Source organism: Acartia tonsa, chromosome 4, assembly GCF_053477335.1.
Source record: "Acartia tonsa isolate MP-2025a chromosome 4, ASM5347733v1, whole genome shotgun sequence".
NCBI lineage: Eukaryota > Metazoa > Arthropoda > Copepoda > Calanoida > Acartiidae > Acartia > Acartia tonsa.
In genome coordinates, this window is record NC_137263.1 from 12,297,366 (window position 1) to 12,315,162 (window position 17,797).

Consider the following 17,797-nt stretch of genomic DNA (forward strand, 5'->3'; position numbering starts at 1 on the left):
TCCAAAAATCAGATCAAACGGATAATTAGATCACATAAAAATTTGCTGTTAAAAAATTAGAAAAATCAACATGTTTAAAATGGACGTACGGACATTTTGGTAATGATTGTAGAGTTGCTACGCTTTCTAAATCGTACCTAACTACTACAGGAATCATCATGCAAAGTTTGAAATCGATAGGACAATTCTAACATGCCTAAATTAACGAATAAAAGCTATCTATCTCGGACGGACGTACGGACGGACGGACGGACGGACGGACGTACGGACGGACGGACCGACCCTAATTATAGAAAAGCTTCGCTTTTAAAAATATATATGATTCATACATATAATTATTTATTACTCAGATTATATATTGAATATGATAAAGTAATTAATGACGTTTATATTTGCGTCTGCAGGTGTTTATGGGCTTCAAAATTGACGCAAAAAGTAGTTATAGTAAAAAAAAACATAATTGTTTAAAGCATTTACGCAAGCTGGATAAAATTATTTTTATGTCATAAAATAAATCTAAGAGAGTGAACTTGTTGTCATGAATGTAACAAGTTTTTAAATCCTCCCTTTCTCTAATTAAAAAAACACTCCACCTTCTTTTTGCTTGCTCTTTGGCTTCATCTTACCCCCCCCCCCCCCCACCAATCAAATGCCACTTGTTTTCATCTTTTGTGTACCCCTCCCCTCATTTCTCATACTTTGCGCACTATGCAGTTACAAGTACAAGTTTCATAGTCATTGTTTGTAACCCAAACAATCTAAATAGTACGTAAGTATACTATAATAATTGTTGTGATTTTAAAATAAAATGCCCATAGAACCGACTAAATCTAAAAGATTGAAGCGCTGTATGGAGAATCACAGGTAGAAGAAGACTACTTATACGAGGAGAGTTAGCAGTACTGGCATACAGACAGATATTGCTGCTCTGTGTCGCGCAGTCACAACAACAATAACAAAAATAAACAAGAATATTGCATTTTCATACCGTTTTTTTTTGTTTTTTCTTAAAGCAGAAGTAATGAGTGAATCAAAGAAGAAAAATCCTCGAAAATATCGTGATAAAATTGAACAGCTACAAAAGGCCAATGAAGCGACGAACAAAGAATTCGAAGACGCTATGCGCGACAGTGATAACAACGTAGCCATTGAAGATGGCAACCGACTAGGTCCTGTCAGACACAAGTCCGGGGATAATCGTGCCAGTCCATATGACATCCAGAGGTCACGGTCGCTTTCGCCGCGACCCAGCAAGAACAAGACTGTCTATCTGAAGCCACGTGATCAGCTGGCACCCCCAGTTCCTGCTTCGCACTTGACAAGACAGAGGTCAGATCCATATCTGTCTAAATCAGCTGTTGGTCAAGACGCTACACCCCAGATTTCTCAAACCTACAACACCCTTAGACCAGTGGCCAATAATGCCTCAAGTTTTGAATACCAAAGCAACAGCAACAACTATTTTGTACCAACAGCCACAGTTCAACAACCTGTCAGTTGTCAACCGTCTGCGTCAAGCCAGAATTACCAAACACAATGTAACGGGTTTGGCAATGATAATCAACTGTATATGCCAGTAAACACACAACCAACACTGATAAATTCCTCCTCTCAATCAACAACTGTGACAAATTCCCCCGCCTGGTCCGAAAGTGTATGTGCCCCGGTTAATTTTTACTTATCAGATTCCAACCAAAACGTGTCCTATTCGAACAACCTCGATGCCTCAGGTACAAATGTACAATACACTCAGCTACAAAATGTAAATTTACAACCTTCATCTCTGGGAAATTCCATACCTGGCAGTAATTATGGAACAGCTGATATTACAAATAATTTGCATCAGCCTACCACAACCTTTCAGCCAGGAAACTATGGAGAATCTGTGTATGTATCCAACATCCTGCAGCCAGGTGTTACAAACAGCCAAGAAGCAGCTCTACCAACCATACCTCAGCCGGTTACTACAAGTTATCAATCTCCTAGTGCCCTGCAGACAAATGATTCTAATTCTCAGTCTAATAAACTGTTATATCCTCGTGATAATGCAATTACAACTATTGACCATAGTGCCATTGCTCCAGTAAGCAATACAATAAATACTCTTGGTGATCAATTCATAAGCAAAAATACATACTCTGGTGATACCAATGATCTGAATAATTATGATGCGCTAAACAAAAATACCCTGCATATCTCAACCTCTTATGTAGTAACCTCTCAACAACACCACCAAAGTCCGTCAAGAAGGCACACAACGGCCAACTTGTATGCCGTGCCAGGTGGAAGCATGGCCCCCTTGTCCTTGCACCACCAGCAGCGTCGCCACTCTGACAACATACCCATCATAACGATCACCAACGCTGACGGCGAGTACCATAACAGTTTCAGCGTGCACCGGCAGCCCAACCGGACGGACAGTGTGTCGGATCACGACGACGACCTGAGCAGGGATAGCATGCCAGGCTCCCCGGCAGGTTCATTCGTCGGTCAGGAGGAAGACTCTCATACCTTGGGCATGGGCAACGACCTGAAGAATATTGAACTTGACTTGGACAAATTGGTCTCGGATGAAATATCGAAATTTGAATAATGTACAAATTCTATTATATTCAAAACGTAATTGTTGATAAGTGGATTGGTTTTACCATTAAAATGAATCAATCCATTCTTTTAAATGTCTTAAAATAAAGTTCAACTTTTGAAAGTAAGAAATATAATTTAATGCTCAAGTTATTTTGATCTATAAAAAATGCTCATTTTTTAAAAGCCTCCAAAAATTAAATGGATCTACTAAATAAAAATCTCATGAAATAAACTTGTTGAAAACAAACTATATAAAATATACCTTGCATTATTATGAAATATATTATACATATAAGAATATAAAATTTTAATTCTTTTTTTTGATAAAAACAAGGTTGATAACATCCATAAAAGCGAAGCTCTACTTTATTAGAGCACAGACTTGGATTGTTTTACTTTTGTTCAGATTATGTTCTTTTTGGTATAGGCCACGTCAGGCAGAGGTAAGGCTTAGGAATTCATCCCCCTCCCCCTCTTTTTGTAATTCATTTCAATAATAATGATTCTGTGTTCGCTAGAGGAAAAGCACCAATCAGACACATATTTACATTGACTAATAAACAAAAAGAATCAGAATATTATTCGAAATCTGAGATGAAATTCAGGAACAGGGTGTAGCCATCAAGAAAAATAAATATAAAATAATATTCGGGGGGCAGATAAAAAAGGTTGCCAATTCTTGTGTTGCCCCCCAACGTCAGCTGAAAATAACGTATAGAAATCGTGATTTTTTTTCGAATTAATTTCGTTGTTAGTATAAGCTGAATGAAATTATCGAACTTGATTATAGAAATACTTAAGTTTTTACATGCAGCTTAATCGTGTAGGGAATTATCATTTTAAAAATAATTGTTAAAATTTCAATAAATTAACGATCAGAGCTAGCCGTTACGGACTATCCTACTAATATTGCAGAAATGCTTTGCTTAAATAAACATGTCGAAGAATATTAAGACTTCATTTTAAAAGGGAAGCTTGTTATTACTTCGTGCTAAATCCCCCCCCCCCACACAAAAAAAATGGATGGCTAAGACGATGAGGGAGGAGGATAAATTTAGTGTTAAGGTAACCCCCCCCCCCACCAAAAAAAAAAAAAAAAAATTTGAATGACTCATAAGAAGATGTTCTTGTTTTATACAAATGAAATATATGTCAAATTATGATTGGTCATAATTAAAATAAGTATGTTTTTTTCCTTAAATGAATCATTTTATGTTTTTAAAATAAACTAGTTTCGTATTAATTTAGGTCATAGCTTACAATATTCACAATTATCTATTGTTTTTAATATTATTTTATTGGCCTATTTAAAATGATATATGCAGTTTAATCACTATCTAATCTTTTTAATGACGGATTGTCAGTAGCTAATATGCTTCAGATTTTTTGCAAGATTTTCTTTGTCTACTAAGCATAATTAATAAGAACTAGGATGACAACATCCATAAAATCGAAGCTCTAAAACGGTAGAACAAACGAAACAAAATTGTAAGTAAATTTGTTGAAAAATGCTTAAGTTCAGGATAATGGGTTTTTAGGACTTAGTTATAAAGATGCTTCGCTTAAAACATTGTACTTTATTGTCCTAGGAATTAGTAATCAAAAATCAGATCATTCGGAAAATTATAACATAAAAATTTGTTGTTAAAATAAAATCAACTTGTTTAAAATGGACGTACAGATATTCTAGTAACGATTATAGAGTTGATACGCTTTCAAAATCGTACATAACTACCACAGGAATCGCCATGCCAAGTTTAAATTCGATAGGACAATACTAATATGTCTAAATTAATGAAAAAAGCTATCCGTTCCGGACGGAATGACCCTAATTATAGAAAAACTTTGCTTTAAAAAATATTGTTTTCCGTACTTGGCTATACTTAATATCTAATCTATTGGTATTTTTAAAAGCGAAGCTTTTCTATAATAAGGGTCGGTCCGTACGTCCGTCGGTCCGTCCGTCCGTACGTCCATCCGTCCGAGATAGATAGCTTTTATTCGTTAATTTAGGCATGTTAGAATTGTCCTATCGATTTCAAACTTTGCATGATGATTCCTGTAGTAGTTGGGTACGATTTAGAAAGCGTAGCAACTCTATAATCATTACCAGAATGTCCGTACGTCCATTTTAAACATGTTGATTTTGTGTACCCCTCCCCTCATTTCTCATACTTTGCGCACTATGCAGTTACAAGTACAAGTTTCATAGTCATTGTTTGTAACCCAAAGAATCTAAATAGTACGTAAGTATACTATAATAATTGTTGTGATTTTAAAATAAAATGCCCATAGAACCGACTAAATCTAAAAGATTGAAGCGCTGTATGGAGAATCACAGGTAGAAGAAGACTACTTATACGAGGAGAGTTAGCAGTACTGGCATACAGACAGATATTGCTGCTCTGTGTCGCGCAGTCACAACAACAATAACAAAAATAAACAAGAATATTGCATTTTCATACCGTTTTTTTTGTTTTTTCTTAAAGCAGAAGTAATGAGTGAATCAAAGAAGAAAAATCCTCGAAAATATCGTGATAAAATTGAACAGCTACAAAAGGCCAATGAAGCGACGAACAAAGAATTCGAAGACGCTATGCGCGACAGTGATAACAACGTAGCCATTGAAGATGGCAACCGACTAGGTCCTGTCAGACACAAGTCCGGGGATAATCGTGCCAGTCCATATGACATCCAGAGGTCACGGTCGCTTTCGCCGCGACCCAGCAAGAACAAGACTGTCTATCTGAAGCCACGTGATCAGCTGGCACCCCCAGTTCCTGCTTCGCACTTGACAAGACAGAGGTCAGATCCATATCTGTCTAAATCAGCTGTTGGTCAAGACGCTACACCCCAGATTTCTCAAACCTACAACACCCTTAGACCAGTGGCCAATAATGCCTCAAGTTTTGAATACCAAAGCAACAGCAACAACTATTTTGTACCAACAGCCACAGTTCAACAACCTGTCAGTTGTCAACCGTCTGCGTCAAGCCAGAATTACCAAACACAATGTAACGGGTTTGGCAATGATAATCAACTGTATATGCCAGTAAACACACAACCAACACTGATAAATTCCTCCTCTCAATCAACAACTGTGACAAATTCCCCCGCCTGGTCCGAAAGTGTATGTGCCCCGGTTAATTTTTACTTATCAGATTCCAACCAAAACGTGTCCTATTCGAACAACCTCGATGCCTCAGGTACAAATGTACAATACACTCAGCTACAAAATGTAAATTTACAACCTTCATCTCTGGGAAATTCCATACCTGGCAGTAATTATGGAACAGCTGATATTACAAATAATTTGCATCAGCCTACCACAACCTTTCAGCCAGGAAACATTGGAGAATCTGTGTATGTATCCAACATCCTGCAGCCAGGTGTTACAAACAGCCAAGAAGCAGCTCTACCAACCATACCTCAGCCGGTTACTACAAGTTATCAATCTCCTAGTGCCCTGCAGACAAATGATTCTAATTCTCAGTCTAATAAACTGTTATATCCTCGTGATAATGCAATTACAACTATTGACCATAGTGCCATTGCTCCAGTAAGCAATACAATAAATACTCTTGGTGATCAATTCATAAGCAAAAATACATACTCTGGTGATACCAATGATCTGAATAATTATGATGCGCTAAACAAAAATACCCTGCATATCTCAACCTCTTATGTAGTAACCTCTCAACAACACCACCAAAGTCCGTCAAGAAGGCACACAACGGCCAACTTGTATGCCGTGCCAGGTGGAAGCATGGCCCCCTTGTCCTTGCACCACCAGCAGCGTCGCCACTCTGACAACATACCCATCATAACGATCACCAACGCTGACGGCGAGTACCATAACAGTTTCAGCGTGCACCGGCAGCCCAACCGGACGGACAGTGTGTCGGATCACGACGACGACCTGAGCAGGGATAGCATGCCAGGCTCCCCGGCAGGTTCATTCGTCGGTCAGGAGGAAGACTCTCATACCTTGGGCATGGGCAACGACCTGAAGAATATTGAACTTGACTTGGACAAATTGGTCTCGGATGAAATATCGAAATTTGAATAATGTACAAATTCTATTATATTCAAAACGTAATTGTTGATAAGTGGATTGGTTTTACCATTAAAATGAATCAATCCATTCTTTTAAATGTCTGAAAATAAAGTTCAACTTTTGAAAGTAAGAAATATAATTTAATGCTCAAGTTATTTTGATCTATAAAAAATGCTCATTTTTTAAAAGCCTCCAAAAATTAAATGGATCTACTAAATAAAAATCTCATGAAATAAACTTGTTGAAAACAAACTATATAAAATATACCTTGCATTATTATGAAATATATTATACATATAAGAATATAAAATTTTAATTCTTTTTTTTGATAAAAACAAGGTTGATAACATCCATAAAAGCGAAGCTCTACTTTATTAGAGCACAGACTTGGATTGTTTTACTTTTGTTCAGATTATGTTCTTTTTGGTATAGGCCACGTCAGGCAGAGGTAAGGCTTAGGAATTCATCCCCCTCCCCCTCTTTTTGTAATTCATTTCAATAATAATGATTCTGTGTTCGCTAGAGGAAAAGCACCAATCAGACACATATTTACATTGACTAATAAACAAAAAGAATCAGAATATTATTCGAAATCTGAGATGAAATTCAGGAACAGGGTGTAGCCATCAAGAAAAATAAATATAAAATAATATTCGGGGGGCAGATAAAAAAGGTTGCCAATTCTTGTGTTGCCCCCCAACGTCTTAATATCTAATCTATTGGTATTTTTAAAAGCGAAGCTTTTCTATAATAAGGGTCGGTCCGTACGTCCGTCGGTCCGTCCGTCCGTACGTCCGTCCGTCCGAGATAGATAGCTTTTATTCGTTAATTTAGGCATGTTAGAATTGTCCTATCGATTTCAAACTTTGCATGATGATTCCTGTAGTAGTTGGGTACGATTTAGAAAGCGTAGCAACTCTATAATCATTACCAGAATGTCCGTACGTCCATTTTAAACATGTTGATTTTTCTATTGTTTTAACAACAAATTTTCAAGTGTTATAATTATCCGTTTGATCTGATTTTTGGTATATTGATTCCTGGGACAACAAAGAACAATATTATAAGCGAAACAACTCCATAATCAAGTCCAAAAATGTAAGTATGTCCATAAATATTATCCTGCTTCAAGCAGTTTTTCAACATATTTACTTACAATTTTGCTTCGACTCTTATACTTTTAAATTCTGATTATTCAGTTCAGATACTATACAAGTGTTAATGTCCGTTTGTCCTACCGTTTCAGTGCTTCGCTTTTATGGATGTTGTCATCCTTGTTTTAACATGTTTTAATCTGGTCTGTTCTTTAATTTTTTTTGGCATTTTAAAAAATAAAATCTTCGCTACTGCATGAAGTTGACATCCTTTTGTAATACAATGCAATGTAATTCTTTTTAAAAGCGAAGCTATAATTAGGGTCGGTCCGGAACGGATAGCTTTTTTCGTTAATCTAGGCATGTTTGAATTATCCTATCGATTTGAAACTTTGCATGGTGATTCCTGTAGTAGTTAGGTACGATTTAAAAAGGGTAACAACTCTATAATCGAAACCAGAATGTCCATACGTCCATTTTAATCATGTTGATTTTTAACTTTTTTAACAACGAATTTTTATGTGATAGAATTATCCGATTGATCTGATTTTTGGAATATTGATTCCGAGGACAACAAAGTACAATGTTATGAGCGAAGCGTCTCTATAATAAAGTCCTAAAAACGTAAGTATGTCCTTTAAGTATTACCCTGTACTTCAGCAGTTTTTCAACAAATTTAATTAGAATTTTGATTCGATATTTATATATTTATGTTCTGATTTTTAGTTCTGACACTCTACAAGTGTTGATGTTCGTTTGTCGTTTCAGAGCCTCGCTTTTATGGATGTTGCCATCCTTGTTTCTTATAGATGCATTAAATAGCATTGAAATTTTTTAATGTGCTTAGAACCTTTTTGGCATGATGGGGGGATAGGAGGGGGGGGGGGGGGGTAGTTCATCAATAAGAAAAGAAAAAAAACTTTTAGCTTATTCAGCAATTTATAAAATTTTAAATAATTGTTAAAAGCACATTTTAGTAGGATAAAAAGGAAAAGGAAATAAAGCTTTTAAAAATCTACAAAATTTTATCAATATCATTAAATTATGATATACTTTCCATCTCTTCAAACATGGTCGCGAAGCGTTGAATTTTTTGTTAAACCAAAATTTAGACCCTAAATTTTCTTTTTTTCCCGTGGAAAGCAGATTCTTACTTTGAGAGCGGAAAGGGGACGTCAAAGCTAAGGTAACCAGAACCCCACAAGACAATATAATAACTTTCCCTGAAAATTACAATTTATTTTATCAAATCAGCCGTAATTGAGACAATTTATCGTTTTTCTTTATATTTGCAGTATTTAAAGTAGGAAGTTTTCTCACCTCTATTTATGAAGTTTTGTAGAATATTTTTCTTGTTAATTCAGACACCTATCAATTCTATAGATCTTTTAACTGTTTAAAAATTTTTGTAATCTATTGAGAGTTTTGATATAATTTTTTTGCTCTGATAGAAGTGAAATGAATTGAATTTGGTACTTTTCTTATTTCTCATTCTATTTTATCTTACAGACTCATATTTTGTAGAAGAAAAAAAACTTTAATTTCAGGCCATTGGAAAAAATAACAACATCTTTTTATATGCATATTAAATTTGAAATCTTACTTGTATATCATTTATTGTATTGAATTGTGTAGATCTTTTTATAAGTGTTTTTAAAGACAACAATTGATTTGACATAAGGTTCGAGGTTTTGTTGTGAATTCAAGGATCTACTAAAAAGTGTTAAATTTTGGACAAAACCTACTTAGACAGTTTTTCCTCTGATAGTCTTCCCTGATAATTAATATCCTTGGATAATTAAACAAGTTTTTTCATGAATATATTTTAAACTGTATTTGTTTATTTGATATCTTACATATTTTCAAAAACTTTCTCGTCTCTTAAATTCTTAGCTAGAATATTTTTAAAGGGGAGAAAAAATGAAGAGACTCTTTAATAATCCTTAAAGAAGTTCTACCTCCCCTTCCCATAAAACTTTCTACGTGTCTCCTTTCTCTGCCACGCTGTCCTGTCCTGTGTGTGTGGTGTGTTGTCTGTGTGTGTGTATATTTGTTTGTCAGCTCATTCCATCTGTTTCTTCTGTAGAGCAAGGTGAGGAAATCAAATTTCTTCACATAACTTTGGACGGATTACCCGGACTGCAGTACATGCTACTGTAACGACCCCTGCGCGAATCATGGACACCACCATGCAGCAAGCAGAGTGCGAGAACCCCACTACAACCATCAACGACGGCGCGGCCCCAGCCGAAGAACAGGCTATGAACGGAGACGCCCCAACTCAGCCAGCCGTCGTTGAAGAGACTGATCATATTCCCACTTATGACCAACAGTTTCCCAGCTTGGGAGGCGGAACCCAGCCGGCTTTTAATGCCCCAATCTCCAAATGGACCACTAAGCCCCGTTTGCAAACTAGCATCATCACTCAAGTGTTTCATATTCCACCTGAGGAGCGCAAGGCCTTGAATGTCGAGGGATTTGGCGGCAGCGAATCCCTGAAGAAGTTGGACACCATAATGAACTCAACCCAGACTAAGATAGAGATGAGCAACGGTAAGGACAAGAGTTTGACATTTCTTTTGACCGGACGTCCTGATGCTGTCCTGAAAGCCAAGCGTGACGTGTTAATTGCCTTCCAGACTCAGGCCTCCGTCACCATTGCCGTGCCCAAAGAACACCACAGGCATATTCTCGGCAAAGGCGGTGTTAAACTTCAGGAATTGGAGAAAACTACTGCTACTAAGATTACTATTCCTAAGCCTACTGATAACAGCGACCAGGTTTCTATTGTTGGAACCAAGGAAGGTATTGAAAAAGCTACTCACGAGATTCGTCTTATTTCTGATGAACAGTCTAAGCAGGCCATGGAGAGAATGAACGTGCCTAAAATGTACCACCCCTTTATCCAGGGACCCAACAACGAGTTTGTAAACAAAATGCTTGCCAGCCACCCTAATGTTAGAGTTAATATTCCTCCTCTGTCTGTCATGAAGGATGAGCTGAGCATTGTTGGAGAGAAGGATGGAGTGATGGCTGTCAAGGATCAGATCACCAAGATCTGGAAGGATATGGAGCGCAAGTGCAGCCATGTTAGCATTGAAGTAAAGAAATCCCAGCACAGATACGTCATTGGACCTAAGGGTAATGCCATCAATGAAATCTTCTCGGAGACTGGTGTTTTTGTCGAGATGCCTTTGAATGAATCTGACAGCGAGACTATCACTCTGAGAGGTCCCCAGGAAAAGCTTGGTTTGGCTCTGACAAAGGTTTATGAGAAGGCCAACAGTGTGACAAACCTGACTATTGATTGTCCTTCTTGGCTGCACAAATACATTATTGGCAAGAAGGGTGCTGGAATTCAGAAGATCAGCGCCGATTGTCAGTTGTCCAAGGTGCACATTGGATTTGATGGTGATCTTATCAAGATTGATGGTCCCCCAGAAGAAGCGGAGAAAGCGTACAAGGTGTTAGAACAACAAGCAAGTGAGCTGCAGAAGGCTACTACTTTTGTTGAGCTGAAGGTTGATGCTAAATATCATAAGCACATTATTGGTAAGGGTGGCTCAACCATCAACAAAATCAAGTCTGAGAGTGATGTTACAATCAATATTCCTGACACAGACAGTGGTGTTACTATTATCCGTATTGAGGGTAACCCAGCTGGTGTAAATAAAGCCAAGGAGGAACTGCAGTCCATGGTTGAGAAAATGGAGAATGAGAAGGAAAAGGATGTTATAATTGAGAACAGGTTCCATCGCCAGATCATTGGCCCTAAGGGTGAGAACATCCAGAAGATTCGTGACGAGTATGCTTCCGTGCAGATCAGCTTCCCAGATCTTGGCTCCAAGTCAGACATTGTGAAACTTCGCGGTCCTAAGGCTGATGTTGACAAATGTGCCAGGTCATTGAACAAGATTTCCTCAGAGATGTTGGCCTCAAACTACCAGGAGAAAATCCCAATCTTTAAGCAGTTTCACAAGAATATTATTGGAAAGGGTGGAGCTAACATCAAGAAGATCCGTGAAGAAACTAACACTAAGATTGATCTTCCAGACAATGATGCCGATAGCGATATGATTGTCATTACAGGCAAGAAGGAAAATGTCGTTGCGGCTGCTGAGAAAATCCGCGAAATTCAATCTCAGATGGCAAACATTGTCTCCAAGGACATGAAGATCCCTGCCAAGATCCACAATACTGTTATTGGTGCTAAAGGCAAGCTGATCCAATTCATTATCAACGAATGTGGCGGCGTGTCCATTAAGTTCCCTGAGGCTAACTCTGGCTCTGACGTTGTGACCGTTCGTGGCCCTGCTGACGACGTTGAGAAGGCGCTGCTTAAGCTGAAGGAGTTGAGCGATGAGAAGCAGCTGTCAAGCAACACTGCTGAGGTTAAAGCCAAGCCTGAGCATCACAAGTTCCTGATTGGAAGACAAGGAATCAACATTCAGAAGATTAGGAATGAGACTGGAGCCAGAATTATCTTCCCTGGACCTGAAGACACTGACAGAGAGAGTATTATGATTATTGGTAAGTTGGTTTTCTTTTTTTTTTATTTAGATTATCTTTTATTTATTAAGTTAAGAGCTTGAATCTTTAACATCTACAGAAAATGTAAAATATAAACTTTTTCTTATTGTTATATAAAGTAAAGTATGTATATATACCTAAGTAGTAGTTGTCTATTTTTTTTATATATTAAATTCTTTTGTATTTTTAACATTAACATTTGACTTTAATATTTATAATTTAATTTCTCGTATTTATTCGAATCCGGTGGATAGGAACCGGTTCTCATCCATACGAAAAAACTATGTCTAGCATCGTATTATATCCAGTTTTCTACGAATATAGAAATGTACAATCATAAGATTAAAACCAGTTTTTTTAGCCGGTGCCTCAGGCACCTCGGGGCTAAAAAAAAACTAGTTTTAATCTTATAATTGTACATTCTATATCCGCGGAAAGCTGTTTATAATACGATACGAGAAATAACTATTCTCGTATTTATTCGTCTCCGGTGAATAGGAACCGGTTCTCATCCATACGAAAAAACTTTGTCTAGCATCGTATTAAATCCAGCTTTCTACGAATATAAAAATGTACAATTATAATATTAAAACTGGTTTTAATCTTGTAATTGTACATTCTATATCCGCGGAAAGCTGTTTGTAATACTATGCGAGAAATAACTTTTCTTAAACTCATTTATTGAATATATTATTATATTATGTTTAGGAACAACTGAAGCTGTTGAGAAAGCTAAGAAAGACTTGCAGCAGAAGATCAAGGAACTTGATAACATCACAGAGGACACCATGACCGTTGACCCTCAGTTCCACAAGCACTTTGTTGCCAGACGCGGAAAGGTGCTGAAGGACATTGGGGATGAGTTTGGTGGTGTGACTGTGTCCTTCCCCAGGCCAGGAGTTACCAGCAACGTGGTGAACCTGAAGGGTGCCAAGAATTGTGTGGATGGTGCCAAGGCCAGGATCAATGAGATTGTCCAGAATTTGAAGGAGATGGTCACTATTGATTGTGAGATTGAACAACAATACCATAGGTAGGGATTTTGCTTTTTAAATCTTATACAAATATGTTATTTTTTAGCATATGAATATTGCTAAAATAGGGGGGGGGGGGGTTGACACATTTGCCTCCAGGTCTCTGTACAGGTAAAAATGAAAAAACAAATTTTTTTAAAGAGTTGGAGGTCAGCTTATAAAACAAAATGTGCATTTTTTTTATTATCAAATATGTGAATAACATTCAAAATAATGCATATTTTGTTTTATACCTAAGTTGATCTTTACCTGTACAGAGACCACCTGGAGGCCTGGAGTGTCGAATTAATATTTATTATTTGGGGGTGCGGGGGGGGGGGTGATGTGTCGGATCTTGTGCCAAATTGCTTAAAACCTTCCATAAACCAATATAGAACTACCCTGATAATTTTTATCCGACAATTTATGAGATCTTGTTACTTTAGTATTGAATCAATTGAAAACAATCCAGCATACTTCTCTAAAGTTAAAATTATTAGGTACCTATTTGAATCTAAGTTTGATTGAGTATGGAATGTGTCTTAATTTAATCCACTATTAATAAAGAATTTTTTTTTTGGGGGGGGGGTTTATCTTAATTTTTTTACCCCGAACTCTGAATAAACCCTCCGGTTTTCGTTTTTTTCCTTTCTAAATGCTAATTTTCATTTCTACTTTAGAACTGTGATGGGTGCCAAGGGCTCCCAGGTGCAGAGAATCACAAAGGATTTTGACGTGAACATCAAGTTCCCCGACAAAGCTGGTACTGAGAATGGAGAGGGAGCTCCTGTTGACCCAGAGAGGTCCACCAACCCTAACATTATTAGGATTACAGGTAGGATTTAGTTTATTTACTGCTAAGGGACGAGATTTTTTAATTTGCATTTACACATAGCTTTTTAATTCTTTCTAACAAATTTTTAATGCTTTGAAGTGATTCTTTATACCTTTTTTTAATTAATTGTCAAGGGCAGAAGGCAAAAAAAAAATCAGTATAATTTTAGAGTCTGAACCGGTTCTAATCTAGGGTAAATGAATTTAGAAAAACTACTAATTTGCTTAAATGGCAACAATTCCAAATTCAATGTTTTATCTTAAAACTAAGAAAAGATTTTACTCGTACAGGTACTTAAAGGAATTTTGCCGAAAAAACTTAAAATATGCTCTATCTAATGCGTCAAAATGTTTATGATAAAGATACTTTGAAGAAATTATTAAATTAGGCCACGCTATTATTTACATTCAATTATCTACAAATATTTTAAATATTTAAGAAAATTATAATCTCTAGTACCTAAATATTGTTATCTTTAATATATGTTATAAACTTTAAGTTTACTAAGCTTATTATTAATTTTAACTTAATACTAACTTGCTTAAATGTGCCTTGAAAATTAATTTTAAAAGATAATTAGATGTAGGTATATTAATTAAATTATTACGCCTACAAGTGTTTTTATAAAAAAAAAATTATTGCAGGAAACGTAAAAAAACATAATTGTCCTTCATACTCATAGATATTCTACATCTATTTTATAATTGTGAAAGATAAAAAAAATCGTTATTTGTGTATTATATGTATACCACAAGTGTAAAGTTTTCATTTAAAAATTTTTTTTTTCCAATTTGAAAATTTGAGTATGACCCATGGATGATCATCGAAAATTTACAATATATTTTTTTAGATGGTAGTTTTAAAGTATTATCCTTTTTGGATTACCTTGCCCTCAATCCATAAAATGCCTTTGCCAACTATTAATTAACTTATTTGTAGGTAAGAAGTCTGCATGCGAGGGTGCTGCTGCCGCCTTGAAGGATCTTGTACCTATCACCGCCGAGGTGACAATTCCCTTCGAGTTCCACAGATACATCATTGGCCAGAAGGGCAAGGAGGTGCGTGACATGATGCAGGAATACGATGTTAACATCCGTGTGCCAGCTGCAGATCAGGAGTCTGATATAATCCTCATTTCTGGTGTGCCTGCCCATGTTGAGAGGGCCAAGATCGGACTAGCCGACAAGCTGGTTTCTCTGGAGGCCGACAAGGAGGACAGGCTCAAGAGATCCTTTGAGGTGACTGTTGAGGTTAAGCCCGAGTATCACCCCAAGATCATTGGCCGTGCTGGAGCTGTCATTAATAAGATGCGTGAAGACTACAAGGTTAACATTCAGCTGCCAAGCAAGGGAGCCGAGAACCAGGAGATTATCACCATCACTGGCTACGAGTCGGACGCTGAGGCGGCCAAGGAGGCCATCCTCAAGATTGTCAATCAGTTCGAATCAATGATCAAGGAGGAGGTGCAGATTGACCCCAGGGTTCACTCTATGATCATTGGTAGAAAGGGTCGTACCATCAGGAAGATTATGGATGATTATAAGGTTGATATCAGACTGCCCAGGGAGAGAGATGAGGATCCTAGTCTTGTCGTTGTTTCTGGAGACGAAGATAATGTTATTGAATGCATTGAGCACTTGAAGGTAATTTTCTAGTATTTTTTTTTCATGCTGTAATATTACTGAAGATATATTTATATTTCTGAAAAAGATTTTATTCTTTACCTTTTTATACTATATTAAAAGTGCAATATTATTTTAAAGTTCAATATTTATGTAGAATTTGTTAAATAATTTTCTTGAATCTATCCCTTTTATATAGTTTCCTTAATGATACTAAATTTAAAAAAAAAAACAGTACTCTAAATTCTTCAAACGCTGTCTTGTGAACTAAAAAATTTTAAAAATGTCTTTAATATTCGCATCAAACTTTTGTACCTATTGTTAAGGAGAATTTTTTATGTAATATTATTTTTAATTTTGTTTAGAATATTGAAGAGGAATACATGGGTGAGCTGGCTGACAAGGAGTGGATGCATCAGTATGAGAAGCCCTCCAGAGATGCCGAGTCCAAGGATTCTAACAAGCACCCCAAGGAGTTCAAGGTGTCCAAGGCTCCCTGGGACGTGAGCTCCTCCGAGGCTTTCCCGTCCCTTAGCACTGGCACCGGTGGCGTCTCCAGCAGTGTGGCCTGGGGCCCCAAGGTGCGCCGCTAAACCGGGTGCAAGCATAACTCCAAACACTCGCCTTTAACTTTGGTGTAGTGTTTTGTAAATACTAGCGATTTAAACGGGATTGGGCTTTGCGTTGTTACCTCTGAATGTCCACCGTTGTATTGGCCAAGAAATAAACGGATTTTATAACAAATAAGTTTGATAAACTTACGCTTGGACGTTGTGCTGTCTGATAATAAACGGGGCATCGGACTCATGACCTCTGATCCTGAAAACTCTTGGAAATTCAGCTGTTTGGACATTTTGTTGGCGGCCGTCAAACCTGTTTCTTGCTACGCGTGTTTGTTATTCTTTCACCCTCTCTTCTCTGCTATCTCTATCTCCCGCCCTCCCTTTTCTTGTTCTCTTAGAAATTTTAAAACGTAGACTTAGAAATGGTCTTACAAATCTACAGAATAAAAAATGGTGAAAAAAAAAACAATTGTGTATTGTATTGGGGATAATTATCAGATTGTTGTGTATTAAGCTTTTAGCTCAGAATCTAACACCAAGCAGTAAAAATGCTTCTTTTTTTACTAATATCTGCCAACAAAAAAGGCTTAATGTACACTTTCTGAAAATACATATATAATCTGATGTATATTGCAAAGGCATCACTAGTCTCTTCTTTGCTAACTCTGTCTTGCTGCTACTCTAGGTACCAGAACTTATTTCGAAGCAATTTTTAAAGAAATTTCAACGATTTCTTTTTATAAAATGTAAGCAATAAAATGCTTTGCTTTGTATAATAAATCTGTACCTAGTTGAAACGACCCATGCGCGAATAAAGGACTTGAATTTTGGATTTGGAAAAGCAAATGTGGCAAGTTAAATGTAAAAGAGAAAAAAAAGTCAACAAAAAAATAGAAAAATGTCTTCCTACTTTTTTTTTTAATTTGATGTAAACAATTTTGATATTTTCTTTTTTTTTATTTACAAAATTTTTAATTATTTGGAATGGAATCTGTTTTTGAAGAAATTTCTGTGATGCCTATGGACTAGTTGCTTAATCTAGCAATTTTGTTCTACCTACAACTGTTAACTAATATTATTATTTTTACAATTATACAATTGTTTATTTAATTTTAAACCTAAGTTTGGAACTATGGTCATCAGCTGACCTAGGATTCTTTTTTTTTCTTAGTCCAAATCTTAAGTCCAGTTGTTGAAACAAAACTATTTTATCATTTATTATATATTATGTATGATTTTTATATTTTGTGTGTTATGCTTTATATATTAATTGTAACATACACTAAAATTACTTTGTTATAATGCTACGTTATCATATCACTTTTTTTTATAATGTATAATGAAACCTAATTAAATTTCTGATTTATGTACTGGATAGTTGAAATGTTATCTATGCATAATATTATGACTATTAAGAATGTTTGCTTTGTGTGATGTTTAACATCGTTCTAAACAGGCATATTTCTATGAGGGTTGAATAAATTTATATAAAAATAA

The 17,797-nt window shown here is 36.4% G+C and overlaps 1 protein-coding gene across 4 annotated transcripts; it reads left to right on the forward strand.

The window, feature by feature from the left end:
- Positions 1-8,979: 8,979 nt before the first annotated feature.
- Dp1 (satellite-binding protein 1 Dp1) lies at positions 8,980-17,797 on the forward strand. 4 transcript variants are annotated; one of them, XR_013878316.1, is made up of 6 exons: positions 8,980-12,267; positions 12,976-13,300; positions 13,961-14,115; positions 15,055-15,758; positions 16,103-16,938; positions 17,304-17,797. XR_013878316.1 is itself a non-coding variant. In XM_080156412.1 (5 exons), the coding sequence occupies exons 1-5, from the start codon at positions 9,915-9,917 to the stop codon at positions 16,328-16,330; spliced, it is 3,765 nt and encodes a 1,254-aa protein (XP_080012538.1). In that variant the 5' UTR covers positions 8,980-9,914; the 3' UTR covers positions 16,331-17,797. The 4 variants fall into 4 exon arrangements, 1 of the variants encoding a protein (XP_080012538.1); XR_013878317.1 differs by having other exon boundaries at positions 17,330-17,797; XR_013878318.1 differs by having other exon boundaries at positions 17,343-17,797.

Excerpts from the sequence above, each read along its gene's own strand:
- Dp1 (XM_080156412.1), top strand. The coding sequence starts at position 9,915 with ATGGACACCACCATGCAGCAAGCAGAGTGCGAGAACCCCACTACAACC. Across the intron at positions 12,268-12,975 it reads AGAGAGTATTATGATTATTG|GAACAACTGAAGCTGTTGAG; the intron begins GTAAGTTGGTTT and ends TATTATGTTTAG. Across the intron at positions 13,301-13,960 it reads ATTGAACAACAATACCATAG|AACTGTGATGGGTGCCAAGG; the intron begins GTAGGGATTTTG and ends TTTCTACTTTAG.